Below are 15652 nucleotides of genomic sequence, written 5' to 3'. Positions count from 1 at the left end.
ATTAATTTTAATGCACTTTAGATTGTCTACGTAGTACAACCCAATGTAATCTACGCGTAGATTACGTGTAGACAACGCATGTAGACGTAAACTTTTAGTCTATGGCACATCACTGGATGAAAGCCACTGAAAGCGTAGGAGAAGCTTTCTTACAGCTTGAAAATTTACATTTAACCATCTTACACACTTTTCACGGTTTCTATTGGTCTTCGGAAAAGTACACATTCCTCAATGATTAGTTAATCATACCTTGAATCACTTCGACAAAGACCATACCCACAATGCTTATCTGGCAGTAGCGTAACTAACGCGATCTGAGCCCCCCCCCCCCCGCAACTATAAGTTGTGCGCTCCTACTTGTTTCTTTTTCTATATATATAAATAAGCTTTCCTTTCCAAAATATTAATTCACACCTACATTAGACATATACAAATATGAAAATACATATGTACATGCAATTTGAATTAATGTAAAAACTGGTACAGTCAACGGCAAATATAAAGGTAGGCAAATTGTCCACCGCTATTTTAATTATTTTTTAATTCTACATTCTGCGTTGTTTTAAGGAATGAAACTATGTTGGTCCAAAGCAGGCATTGTTCTCTGCTTATTGACGTCATTATTTCAACTCATTGTCATCACATTGTGCAATACAGCCGGACCCTGTGGCCGAGTGGTTAGCACATCGCGCTGCGACGCCAAAGGTCGTGGGTTCGAATCCCGCTCGGGCTTGGTTGTTTGTGAATGTCCATTTATCAATTTCATAATTTCGTCACTCATCCCCATCGTCGCAAATTAGCCAAGAGGCACAAAACGCGAAGTAAAATAAACTAAATCAATCAATCAATCGCTCATTGTGTAATACAGACCGAATGAAAATGGTGGTGGACAATTCGCCTACTGTTTCTTTTGCCGTTGGGTGTACGAAAGGTTAACACAACAGACAAAGTGTAGAAAAGTATACATTATCATTACATATGAAAATTTACTGTCTCTACAAAAAATACGATATTGTTAATTGCCAATTACCAGTCCTCTGCGTTTTTTTTTATGGAAGCAAATTGTTTTTCTAGTTTCGTCAAGTCTAGTTTTCGAGCCCGATCGCTTTTGATACTAAACAACGCCAGTTCATTCAATTTCACTCTTGTCATTGTGTTCGAGTAAATTTTGATCAATTGTAGCTTCGAAAACGAACTCTCAGTTAATGAAGACGTCACAGGTATCGTCAAATACAGCATATATATATAAGCAGTGCATACGTCAGGAATGCTACTAGCCAGAATTTTGTTTCCTATCAACAGGAATTCTGAAACTTCGCTGATGTTCGACATGTTTTTTTATTTTTATTATTATTTCACTTTTGACACTACATTCCGAAAACAAACAATGTCTGTAGCTACATTTTCTTCACATTTCTCCAAGAAAATAGCAGATTCTACTAACTGTGTGTCTGTGTGTTCGGTTAGGGTGGTGGGGCTTAAAAAGATGAAGCTTTTTTTGATTTGTTATTTACGCCACTGTTACCCGGCATGCTTTCAACGCATGATCTGATCCCGGAAATAAAGCTCAATAAATTGTGGGGAAGTTGTTCGCTGAAAATGTGGATAACGTGCCTGAGTAAAAATCCTTTTGTTGTACTGTGTGTTGTGTTGCTGAAATTTTTCCAGCTTTTGTCACAGATTCTCTTTGCAAAGAATATACATTTTTCACAAGTTTGACCTCTAGGCTTATTACAATTGCACGTTATATAATAATTTGGGATTGATTTCTTATCAGTGACAGAACATGTTTGTTCAGTTTCCACTGTTCCTTCTTCACACGACACGTAAAAACTAGAAAGGAAGTGCAATGAAATCACCAAGGCCAGTTCTTTATGCAAACATTCTATCCAGTAATAAAGCATTTCCTACTTCGTAACCTGACTGTCAACTGACATATTTTTTTCGTCTGACATATATTTACAAACTTACTCATAGAAGGAAGGCATGAAAATTCACTTCAGGATGAATCTTCTACTTGTTTTGTACAGTCTCTTTGTGCCGTACATCTTTGATGCTGTAGATGTAAGTATTTCCCCGTCTTTTGCTCCTTATTTTATCATTTATGTGTCATTCAAGCCGGAAAGTTTTGGCGATATTGATGCTCCTGCTGTGCCTTTCTATAATTGATTCCGACCTCAAATCTTTCCTTGTTCTAATTTCTTATAAATCTCCCCCCCCCCTTTCAACAGGTTATTTTTCTCAAAATCTCATATATTTCAACACAAGATTCACCAATCTGTGTCGCTTGTTGAAATGAATTATTTACATAAAATTTATTTGATTTTGTAATTTAGCGTGACTTTTCTGTCATTTTTGGCTAATCGCTATGGTGAGTGATGGATGATATGATGAAATTGACGAAGAAACACTCGCAAAGAATAAGTATTCCCAAGCTGGTATTCGAACCCTGGCGTCTTAGCGCGTTGTGTAACCACTCCGCTACAGAGGTCGGCATTTGTATAAAATTGTCATTTTCTACCCAATATAATCAGTTCAGTTGGTTTTGATTCCAAATGAATGCAGCAAACTATCAAAACACCGAAGTCTTTACACGCAATTAGAAATGACGAATCACAATAAAGTTTGCGTTAATGAAAATCCTTTCATCTTAGCATCCAGGGAAGACACATAGTTGAAAACAGAGTTACCAAATTTATCTATTTCCCCCTGTTACAAATTTTCAATTGAATAATTTAAGTATCGTAAAGTAACTGTTGATAACGTTACTTCTATTGAAAGAAAGTAACTCTGTTATAGTTACTTTTATAAGTAACTACAGCGCAGAAGGAATAACTTGGCAGTGACGTCATCTCCCACCTTCACCTCTCCTTCCAGAAGCGAAGGCTCATTCGCTAGAGCGGACGACAAGGTGACGTGCAAACCAATCGAAATCATTCCGAGAGGGGTGATTCAGGCGTGCAAACCCCCACACTACTAATTAGTCTAACAAACCGCAGCTACGAGCGAGGGATTGCAGGCTATTTTGTTTCTTTGTTAGGAAAGTTTTTTTTGCTGGTTTTGTCATTGTTGTACAATGAGCAGTGGCGTAAAGAAAGGTAAGCCCTTGCGATGGAAGAAAAATAGTTTTCAATGTGTATAAATACTTTGATTGCGATGAAAACAAAACCACAGCTGTTCACAGAACGTCTGTTGCGACAGGTGTCAGTGAAAGGTCTGTGTGGAGAATTTTGAAGGAGAAAGACAAAAGTGTTGCGAGTGCGAGCGGGAAACCTTTTTCAACGGAGGGCAAAAACCGACCGAACTCCCAGCAACGTGCCACAAATATGGATTCTTTTGATGAAGCAGTGTTGCGCCGAACAATCCATGATTTATACACGAAACGCATTGTTGTCACCGTACATAAACTGATGAAGGAACTGCAAGGGCGTTGGTCGTTGCGTATGATCATAAGAAAATTAGGATTCAGATTTAAAAAGCATAGCGTAAGCAGCAGGAAGCTACTCCTTGAACGAAACAGCATCGTTGCGTTGCGGGTGGCAATAATTTTTTCGTGAAGTTAAAGAACTGCGTAGAGAGCAAACTGCTGGTCTTTCATTTACATGGATGAAAGTTTCGTCAACACACACCACACTATCCCGAAAGTTTGGCTGGATTCCAAAGATTCGGTGAGGGGGGGGGGGGGGGGTTAAAAGTGCCAACAGGAAAGGGTCCCAGGTTTATTATTGTGCATGCCGGTGGTGAAAGTGGATTTGTGGAGGGGCGAAGTTAGTGTTCCTTTCAAAAACAACTTCTGGGGACTGTCATGGGGAGATGAACACTAACAATTTTGTTGTGGTTCGAAGAACAGCTTCTTCCCAATCTGCCACCAAACTCTGTTATTGTGTGTCACAATGATCCGTACCACAAGAAGTTAGTGGAAAAAAATCCCAACATCCATAGGCAGGAAGGATGAAATGAAGTCGTGGCTGTCATCTCACAATATTCCGCATGCAGAAGGTTTGCTGAAAGTCGAATTATATGAAATAATTAAAATAAACAAACCTAAAATAAACATCTAGTAGTACTAACATTAAATTAAAAATTGGTAGTTTGCACCGCGATCTTTACTGCTCGTACTCTTACTCGTGCCATGATTCCTTTCATTGTAGTTGGCAACGCTGACTTAGCAGGGAGTGACGTCACTGCGAAGTTATTCCTTCCCGGCTGTAGTTACAGCTAGAATTTCTAAGGAAAAGTAATTGTTACTTCCAAACCCCCCCCCCAATACACACACTACGACACATAAAGTATATGTTCATCGAAATTTAGCCTTTCCCAAACACAGACTCACTAAGTCCCGGAAGTTTCTTCTTATTTTTTACTTCGTGTTGTTTTCCTATTACTTTTTGACTGATGATTTCAGTGCAAAATAGCTAATATCCTGCGTCAGACTATTTTTAATAAATAAATATTCTCAGATACAAAGATTAAGACGGACGAAAGGAGACGTTCAAAACTTACACTTACCTTTCCTTGATGTCTAAAATTAAGCGATCACCCGCTAAAAATATCTAGAACCAAGAATGAACCTTCAATGCACCTAATAAAATAGGTCATCCACTCTGAGGCACTCTGAGACAGTTAATCCAATACTCAACATATTTTTCTTTTTACAGGGGGAGAGAATGTTTCGGCATGTTGAGAGAGCAGGTACGAAACAATGTTTTATATTATTATTAAAATTGATTAACATAATCATTGGTGTCTGGGCCGGACCCTGTAGCCGAGTGGTTAGCATATCGCGCTGCGATGCCAAGGGTCCCGGGTTCGAATCCCGCTCGGGCTTGGTTGTTTGTGAATGTCCATTCATCATTTCATCACTCATCCTCATCTTCGCAAATTAGTCAAGAGGCTCAAGACGCGAAGTAAAATAAACTAAATCAATCATTGGTGTCTGGAGGGGATCAAGGGGACGTGCCCTCATGTAAAGTTAGACTAAAATTATGTTTCACCAGGTGTCCTATATTTCATAATTAAAAATCCGGGACGCCGCTGACCGGACGTCCGTGCGGGAGAAGTGCAAGGGGATGGACTCGATGAAGTACTATATTGTATATATACACCATATATACACTATATTCACACCATAATTATTATGAACGGCCTCATATTATTTACACTTCTTAATAAACAAAAATTCACTTTGATGTCTATCATTAAACGTACATTTCCTGGTGCCATAATGAACTAAGGTGCTATCTCACACAATGTCGAAACTTTATTTGTTGTTGACTGAACCGATAGGCACCTGAGCACTGACTGTTTACTACAAATGGAAGATAATCTTAACTTAAATGCAGCACTGCAAACAGAAGGAAATAAAAGTAGCTTTATTATTAATTGTTGTCGGGACGTGTATTGAACGGCGTCATCGTGAAGTCAAAATTCTTCAGCACATTGTTCTAAGCTTATAACTCTTGTATTATATTGAGAGGGAGCGGCTCAATGTTCAGTTAGATTATTTTGCAAAAATGAGCATTTTTAAATTGCGTCCACGCATTTTAATAGAAATAATGTTCATGAAAGTAGTCTTCATCATTTATATTTTTCACCCGATTCCGAGACATTGGTGTGTCCAGAAAAAGACAAATGATATTGTTCCTGAACGTATAGAAACCTTATACAGTACACATATAATTTAATTTCAGCCACAACAATTTGCTTTAATTATCTGATAATTACAAGCAATACAGGAATACTGGAATTTCAAACTGAAGCAGCGTTTTAGGGCGAAAATGTCTTATTGCTCCCCCCTGAAAGAATTCCTTGCTTCCCTCTTAGAAGGAATCCTGCGGACGCCCACGAACATAATTAGTAAAATATATTAAGTTTGTTTGAAAAATTATGCTAATTTGACCAACAATGTTTCTTCGCTTTGGAGAGTGCTTTCATAAAATAGCTGAGTGGCAGAATGGCCGTAGGCAGAAAAAACATCGGGGGGGGGGGGTTCATAATTGTTCCCATGTGCGTCGCAAGAAATTTGAATAATAGAAATAATAACAATAATAATTATTAAATAATAATAATAATTAAAATTTCATAATTATAAACGAATTCATTGCAAATGTATTATTATTATTATTATTATTATTATTATTATTGCTGTCCTTGAGGAGACTATTATACTCTGTCCATCACAAGTGTGAATATGCAGCACAACTGTTTTTATTGTTATTTTTTGTACGTTTCATGCAGTGTGTACTGAAATGCATAGTTATTATATTTTGTTATTAAATTTTAGATACCTTCAGGAAAAAGTTTCAAAAGTAAGATACATTTTGGACAAAGTTTATGTTGTTTGACCATTTACAAAACTTAATTTTTGGAATCTTGAAAACTGTGGAACCAGTTATTCTTTGGATTAAATGGTAAAGCGTAACCTGTTGCCTGTATTATAATCTCAATTTTTCGATCTAACGCTGTTTTTCTTTGGTTATTCTGTTCGAATACTAACTAACTGGACTTTTATTTCGTTATTAACAATAAAACTAACAAACGTTCTGCTATTTAGTAACTTGCAATAAACGATATCAATTCGGGGGGAGCGGGGGGAGGGGTTCTATGGACCAGTTCGATCCCACTTTCCGACATTCATATTGTTCCTATGCTTACCAAACAGCATTATATAAAACCACTATGCACTATACAAGTATGTGTTTTATAGGACCGCATATAGGTTAGCGGGAGAAAACAGCGGATTAAGACAGGGGAGCTATCTTCTCCACTTCACGTACGAGCTGGGGTGCCTCAGGGCTCGATCCTTGGTCCGCTGCTATTCACGCTCTCGGCCGCCGATTTAGTCAAGTCTGTGAAAATATGCAACGTTCACTGTTATGCTGACGACACTCAATTGTATATATCCACACGCATATCAAAATTGCAGGACGCGGTCGCACTTTTAAACCAAGATTTGAAGAACATAAGCGATTGGTGCGCTTCAAATGGGTTAGTAATAAATTCAAACAAATCAATATTTACAATTATCGGAACAGGCAGTCTCTTGAAACATATTGACATCAATGAATGCGAAATAATTCTTCACACACAGCGTATTAAATTTTCTGAAACAGTAAAAAACTTAGGACTGATCATGAACCAGCGGCTCGATTGGTCTGAGCAGGTGATACAACAATGTGGCAAGGCGTATTCGATATTAAAAAGCCTCTATCTTCTGGTAGACTTCCTCTCTCCTAAGATAAAATTAAACCTAGTGCAGTCTCTTATCTTCCCCCTGTTTGACTATTGTGACGTCGTTTACGGGCTAAGAATAACAAAAAAGCTTGCAATAAAAATACAGAAAGTTCAAAACGCATGCATTAGATGTGTATATAGAACAAAAAAGTGTGAACATATTCTCCCTGTGCTTAATGAGCACGGAATCCTTTCCATGACACGACGGAGAAAACTGCACTTGTTTTGTACACTGCACAACATAATTAATAGCAAGAGCCCAAACTACCTCTTTTCGAAATTAAACTTCAGAAGCAAAATTCATACGCATTCAACCAGATACGCTGCCAGTTTCAGCTTACCTCGTTGCAGAACTTCAGCTTATCAGGCCTCTTTCAGCTACGTAGCACCCAAAGCCTGGAGTGCACTACCAAATCTAACCAAAAATCAAAACTTCAGACGTTTTCGCGATATGCTCCGTGAATCACTGATCAACGATCAGAAGCAGGGTAAATCAACTTATGAATAATGATAAATACTGTGAGTTGCCAGAATTTATTTTTTTCTTACTATCAACTTTCTCGACTTCAGTTACTTTATTGTCTAATTCACTGCCAATATTGTTCCAATGTATATGATTTTATTCCTATTGTATTTTATTGTACTTTCTTGATCAATTTCTTTGTAATCTGAATTTCATTTTAATTTTTATTTTTTATCTGTTCTATTGTATGAGATTTTATTCCATTTGTATTTTATTGTACTTTCTTGTTCATTTTCTTTGTAATCTTGAATTTTATTTTATTTTAATTTTAATCTGTACTTTTTGGGGTTAGGTGGTAGACCAGCAACAGCTGAACCTCGCCCAGAAATAAAGTCAATTCAATTCAATTCAAAATGTATGTACTATATCGACCGCTGGGTGAAGGATATTAAACGTAACGCGCTACGAAGCTGGATATCCTAGGTTTGAACTCTTATCAAGGGGGGATTAAAACGTAACGTTTCCACCCTCTAATAGGGTGTTCTTCAGCCAAAGATTCACAATAAATTGAAAGAGATATTTGTTTAGTTTATATTTTTTTCTACAATAAATATGCCTTGGTCAGCATTTGAATGTTTTATTAACATGGAAACAAGTCTTACCAGTGTTATCATTGGGAATTTTGGGACAATCACAAGGGAATTTTCAGTCTGATCCAGGAACAGCACTGGCCCGACCCTGTGGCCGAGTGGTTAGTACATCGCGCTGCGACGCCAAGGGTCCCGGGTTCGAATCCCGGTCGGGCTTGGTTGTTTGTGAATGTCCATTCATCAATTTCATCATTTCATTACTCATCCCCATCTTCGCAAATTAGCCAAGAGGCACAAAACGCGAAGTAAAATAAACTAAATCAATCAATCAAGGAACAGAACTGGAAAGAGGACAGCAGAAGTTAAAATGAAGTTCCAGGTGAGCTGCAAGAATTAAACCCATTTCCCTCTAATTTCAGAATTCAAAATGTTTGAAAATTCTAGCTCGATCATTTCATCATTGTCTCCTTGTTGTATTTTTGTGAAACTGCGAATAAATTTTTGAAAATGTGTTACAAATTTTTGTTTCTGAACTTCCATTAGTCCAACATGTCAGAAGTTTCGGGGGGGGGGGGTTGTATCTTAAAAAAAAGTTACATTGAGAAACTACATATAATATCTAATCCAAGAACCTCCCCGATGGCGCAGTGGTAGCGTCGTCGCCTTGTAATCTAGGAGTCGCGAGTTCGAACTTTAGGATCACTTTCATGTTTGTTTACATAAAATGTACAAAACTTCTCAGGCTCACTGCCAGTGTTAGTGTACTCAACCTTATTCTTAACAGTTTGTCTGTTTGACTAACCTTGTATTAATGCGAGCAGCACGCCCCCTTCCTTTCCAAACCGATTCTAAGGAAAGCAGAAGAGGTGGTGTTTAATTTCAATCCCATCGCCGCGATCACCCATAGGTAGGTAGAAAAACTGTACATTATAACCAAAACTAAAAATCAATAACAAGTCAATCAAACGAAACGACCCCCCCATTTTTGTGTGAAGATATATAGAATTGATATAAAATTTCCCCCCCCCACCAAAAAATTCCCATGACGCCCCTGTGGGCACCCCTGGGTCCAGTCAAAAAACTATAGCTATTTTTTATACTGGGTGTCCATACAAAAGTAACCCTGCTGAAAGACATTTGTCTATGAGGCAAATAACGGCTATATCGCACCAGTAAAATGGAATAGTCCATTGTAACGTGAACCGTGGTAGCTACTCAAGGTCATCTGTACACACACTTTATTTCTTTTCATGATCCTTGGCATGTAACTGTTGATGGAAGCCGGGCTACTTTTAACTGGGACACCCTGTATTACAGCTGTAGGCTAATATACACTCACCGGCAATAAAAAGTGAGCACCTATATCCTGGAATACTCCCTTCGCTGCAAGGCGTAATGTGTGTTGCCTAACTCTACAGTGGTGGTAGAAACTGCCATCGAAAGTTTGCTATTAAAATACACATATCAGGGACTAGGTGTTCCATTTTTATTGCCGTTGAGTGTACACAATCTAATAGATTGGATGCCATGGTGTCGGCACTCCTTGAGTGATGGACTCATGATTTCAATTTCAACTAAATTAATCATCGTTCATCTTTATCTCCACGATTGGCCTAAAGAGAAATGCGACGTAAAATAATTTGCATGTTTTTCTTATTTAGGGTAGTTTTTCTGCTACTTCTCGCAAAAATAAGAAAATCACAATATCAATTATCATTTGTACCACATGTTATCTAATAAAGTGTAACCTTAATAACTCAAACTTGAGGGTAAAAAAAAAAAATCGAGGTATTAAGGATTGACTGATTTGGTGTTTTAAGCCCACTTTATGCACAGTAAGGCTAATCGGGCGTGGACCTACAGTTTAAAGTGGGATCAGAACCACTATGGGCCTCCACCTGGTATCGAACCCGGGATCCCCTTGATTGCAAGTCGACGAAGCTACCACTGCGCCATCGGGGAGGTCTGTATCAAGGATTTCGACTCACCAAGGTTCGAGTTATAGAGGGCCAAAATCGCCGACTTCGAGTTATAGAGGTATAAAGATAACTGACCCTTCTGAACGTCGCACCTTACACTTCGACTTATTGAGGTCCGTGCGACTTCGAGTTATAGAGGTGATTAGAATTTAACTTCGACTCATAGAGGTTTTTCATACTTTACCTTCGAGTTATTGAGCTCGAACGACACCCCATAAACTGTACAAAAATTCGTTTTTATTCAAGTTGTTGAGGTAAAATTAGTATTGAGTGTTATGGACAATTTAAGGGGATTACAAAAAAATCGACTTATCAAGGAATTCGAGATGTTGAGGTTCGAATTATCAAGGTTACACTGTAGTACGAACACATCCCAATATTTATTATGACCTTACAAATAGAAGTATCACATAGTATTTACGCTTTGCAGTGACAGAGAGTAGAAGGAAGTTTCCTTTCATGGGTAATGTGTGGCAACTCTTTGGCGGGTACTGGAGGCATTGTGGAGCGACCCTATTAAACGAAGAATGGGCCTTGACTGCTGCTCATTGCGTCAACGGGTAAGGGAGACAAGTCATTTGTTTGTTTGTTAATTTAGTTGAAGGTTCATATATATATATATACAGTGATGGACAAAAGTAATCATACAGTGGAACTGAAAGGAAGAAAGGACGAATTGCAGCAGCTAGGAAAACAATAAGGAAGTCAAAACTGTTAATGCTTGACCATGTATGCACCAAGCGATATATTGACAACAACAATAAATATCAGATGCTGCTTGTAGAAAAATAAAATACAATACATTCTCAATACCCGCTTCTTTGGCTGGACAAAAGTATTCATACACCAACATAAAAGTTCACTTTGAAGACAAAAAAGGAACAAATACCATGTCGTCAGAATGTAGTATGCATTCCTCTGTTATGGAGAACAGCTGTCATCTTTTGCATAGAATGAACAAGAGGCGTGGTTATTTCAGATGTAATATTGTGCCACTCATGCAAAATGACCTCTTTCAGTCTATTCTTGCTTGTTATGTCATGTTTTCGGAGTCTGGTTTCCAAATGGCTCCAAAGATGTTCAATGGGGTTAAGGTCTGGGGACTCAGGTGGAGTTTTGAGTGTGTGGGGAGTATTATATAACAACCAAAGGCGGACAATTTCAGCTGTATGTTTATGGTCGTTGTCCTGATTGAAGTAAAAATCATTCCCAAGACCCAAATGATCGATACTCTGCTGCAAATTATTCTTCAGAATATCCAAATAGACAAATCTATCCATAGTTCCCTCAATAAAGACGAGTTCTCCGACACCTGAGGCTGACATACAGCCCCAGACCATAACGCCACCACCTCCATGTTTAACTGTAGCCAAGAGATTTCGAGGCTCAAGCTCAGTATTGGGCTTTCTCCACACCAAAATTCTACCATCACTATGGATAATATTAAATTTACTCTCGTTCGTAAACAACACTTTATCTCAGAAGTCCAAACTTTTACTCACATACTCCTTTTCAAATGTTAATCTGGCCTTCTTGTTCTTCTTACTGATGTATGGCTCCCTTCTAGGTACCCTAGCTCTGTACCCTGCTCGGTTGAAAAGCCTTCTAATACTTCTTGAGGACACTTGTTTTCCCAAGTGTTCGTGAACATGTGGCGACACTGCTGACGATGTTAATTTTGGGTTTTTCTTGATCATTCTCAACAGTCCTTGTTTCTCTCTCGAAGTAAGTTTCTGAGGACACCCAACCCTTTCCCTATTTATCAGCACTTTTGTGTCATTATACCGTTTGATGACACTTTGCACAGTCACACGACTTCTCCCAACTATGTCTGCGATTTCATAATATGATTTCTTTATTGTGGTATAATGATATCATAATTCTCCTCTCTTCGGTCGTGGTTTCCTTCCCTTTGCGGCCCATTTGACTTCCTGCAGCACGCCAACACCAAACCAACCACTTCCTTACACAGATGCAAGTGCAGTAAACAAATATCTGGCACTCAATAATGGCAACGGTTGTTTCACGAACTTTTGGGGGGGTTTATAACCTGGCGTATGAATACTTATGACCATCCAGAAAGCAGTTTCTCTAAGGATTACCCACATTTCTCATGACAATTTCAATTGTATGCACACAATTGCTTTGCGTTTCTATTCTTGCCATTCCAATGGAGCATATGTGCTATAGACTTGACTTGCTTTTACGGCCTTCTTTGTATAATAACATGTTTCATTCAGACAATGCCTTTGTATGAATACTTATGTCCATGACTGTATATATATATATACACACACACACACACACACACACACACACACACACACACACACACACACACACACACACAGTTGAGACTGCGGGGTGTAAGGGGGTGACCTTCCACTTAGTACACCCAAATGTCAACCTCACTTCCACGTTAGTACACCCTGGACTGAAGACTAACGAGGCTCTGGCGACTGGCCGCATGGCCAGTATAATTTTGTTTGTATTGTCTTATTGTCCTTATGTGTGCTGAGTGCTCGTTTACAGCCTCAGCTTTTAACAAGTCAGAACATTTTAAGATTTTAAATTATGCAACGTTAGAGTTGTTCTTTGTAATGATAAGGGGCTGGCCCCCGTATAATGTGACGGGAGCAAAATAGCCTAAGTGCTGACGCTTCCACAATTTTAAAATCAAATTCAAATTCAAACAGTTGAGACTGCTTTATACATAACTCAGTTCTGCGTAATTCTATTTTATACGTAAATTACTATAGGCAGGGACTGCGAACCGAATTTGAACTCGAACTGAAACATGCTCCAGTTCGACTTATAGTTCGCACCCGAACCTGAACTGAAATGTTTCCCTACATTCTGGTGCACCATAACCCTCCGTGTACTTTCAGTTTCAGTTCAGTTCCGGAATGAAACCCAGGCCCGTAGCCAGGAATTATTAGTAGGGGGGGCAAAGTCAATTCTTGGGGGGGGGCAAATTTTTAATATATTATTTCGCATTGGCAGATATAGTGGGGTACATAGGAGGACGCGTTGCCCCCCCCCCCCACACACACAAAGCAATTACTAACCGGAAAGGGATGATATTGTGAAACTCCAACGAACAAAAGAAAATAAATCTAACATCAAATATGAATAAAATTTAAGATAAATAGGCTAATCCGGACTGTATCTACTTGAAATTTAAATGTGCTGCCACCGAAAATCGAATCTGAGGGTCTCTTAGGACTACCACGGATCCTATTTGCTTCAAAGGGGAGACTCTTACATCACTACAGAAAATGTTGGCTTACTGGTTACGTTAACCAATTTGCAAAATATTGTGGGAATTGTATTATCTTATTGTTGAAAACACATTTCTTTGACACCCGACAAACAAATGGGAACCCCTTGATTGATCAATGACTTCTTGGATTACGATGTCATTTCATACTAAGGAATTTTGTATCCTCTTTACATTATGAAAAATATGTTCCTCAATGACTATAATATGAAATCAACTATACAATGTATAAGGGGCCTCCTTCACCTTACTCCATCCTTGCTGCGTGAGGTCTCATGGATGCCTGTCACCACCAAAGCGTACAAAACCCAAATATCAGTTTTTTTAAAAAATACTGATACTGCTTTCTGTGAAAAATAGAATGGCTTAAGATGAGTAAAATTAGGAAAATCCACTCCACAGCTGAAGAGTTGACAGAATGTTTTGGCAAAAAATTAGGTTATAAAAAAGGCAAAGTTTCCTGTATATAGCACCGTGCCATGAAGACACATTTAGGGGATGTGGGGATAGATCCACACACATTCTCGACCTCGGCCAAATTGAAGGTGATGTGATCAGCACCATGCTCCGGCAGCCTTTACTCCCCAGGTACCCATTGATTTGAGGCTGGATGAGCCCCAGAGCTGTTTTATGCGGGACAAGACAGGAAAAATTCCGATCTTAGATCACCCACCCCAGGAATTGAACCCCGGTCTCCCACGTGGCATACAAACGCCGTACCGACTTTTTTTATTTTTTAAAGGAATACCCCTAAGCGGTAGTATGCCCTGTTATTCACTTTTTCTCAGGTTGTCATTTTTCACATTTTTGAACAAACACAAACATCCATGTCCAAACCGGGATTCGAATCCAGGACCTCTGGCAACGCAGCGTCATTTTCTTGAACCTATATACGCAGGGCAATTTTCACAGTGTGTAGAGGACATCAAGGCGAACAACTTTTCTTATATTTGCTCGTCCAGTTCTTGTTTCGATGCTGCAATACAAGCCATCGAAAAATGGCATCATCTGCCATCCTTAATGTATGCAATCCCAATTAGCTTCACGGTTGCAAATGGCATTTATTTTTACTGCCGCTAAATATTCTAAAAGCAATAGAATACCATGGAAATGATAGCATGCCAACAGGAAGTCAACACTTACCCTTTCCTTTATAAAATACATTTATCATATCACACACCCATGTTGCATATCATATTTGCCCCCCAAAAAACACCATTTGCATTTGAAATCATCGCATTAATGTAAATTACTATGAAAAATCAAATTACACGTGTTAAATATATTATTTTAGGTTGACATTCATTTTTCTAAGGGGAGGGGTGGCTTTGCACCCCCCCCTTCCATGTTCCTACATTATTATACTTTCACCTAGAAATTTAGTGTACAGGAATCTTATCACCCATATTAGACAACATTAGACTCTTAAAGAAAATCAAGTATTTTCAAGCGATTAAAGTTCAAAGCACTACGGGGGAAGAGAGTGCAGTGGCGCAACCACAGGGGACAACGGGCATTGCCCCTCCCCAACCTTGAACAGAAATCAATTCTAGGGGGACAAACATTGAGGTTAAAGAAAGCAAGACTAGGAGAATCTAAGAGTAACAGGACAAAATGATACTCAAGATACTCTTTCTTGCATTATTTCTTCCAGGCGGCAAAGACCACCTGCAGGGGGACACAAAGGAGCAATTGCCCCCTCGATATCAAATTTTATAGAGATAAAAATACAATTCGTAAAATTTTCTTGATCGCTTCGCTCGCAATGTCTGCTTTTATTGCAGTTTTGTTAAGTTCAGAGCCGTAGCTATTGGGCGGCGGGAGTTGGCCTTGGGTGCCGAACGATCTAAATGAAAAAAAAAAAAAGGTAAAAGAGAATGCCATGGCGCCCCATGGAATTTTTAGTGCCATATTAAATCAATATTGTTTTCAATTTGCAAAAATTTGGATGTAAAAGATTTCTTGCTCGCTTCGCTCGCAATTTTATTATTTTCTCTAATGCATTGTAAATTACCAGAGAAAGAAGTTATAACTAAGTACTTCACACTCTTACTGCCAAACCATTTTGTCTTAAATGTATGAACACAATTATTTGAAGGAAAAGGAG

The 15652-nt window shown here is 38.7% G+C and overlaps 1 protein-coding gene across 1 annotated transcript in view; it reads left to right on the top strand.

The window, feature by feature from the left end:
* The first annotated feature begins 1947 nt into the window (after positions 1–1947).
* LOC145979419 (brachyurin-like) overlaps positions 1948–15652 on the top strand; it is a 32966-nt gene continuing 19261 nt past the window's right edge. Inside the window, exons 1-3 of the mRNA XM_083112303.1 lie at positions 1948–2064; positions 4659–4692; positions 10696–10825. Of these exons, the coding sequence (XP_082968429.1) occupies positions 1987–2064; positions 4659–4692; positions 10696–10825 (242 nt within the window). The 5' untranslated portion in view covers positions 1948–1986. The remainder of the gene's footprint in view (positions 2065–4658; positions 4693–10695; positions 10826–15652) is intronic.

This window comes from Lepisma saccharinum, chromosome 26, assembly GCF_977018435.1.
Source record: "Lepisma saccharinum chromosome 26, izLepSacc3.1, whole genome shotgun sequence".
In the NCBI taxonomy this organism is placed as follows: domain Eukaryota; kingdom Metazoa; phylum Arthropoda; class Insecta; order Zygentoma; family Lepismatidae; genus Lepisma; species Lepisma saccharinum.
This window is presented reverse-complemented; position numbering and strand designations above follow the sequence as displayed.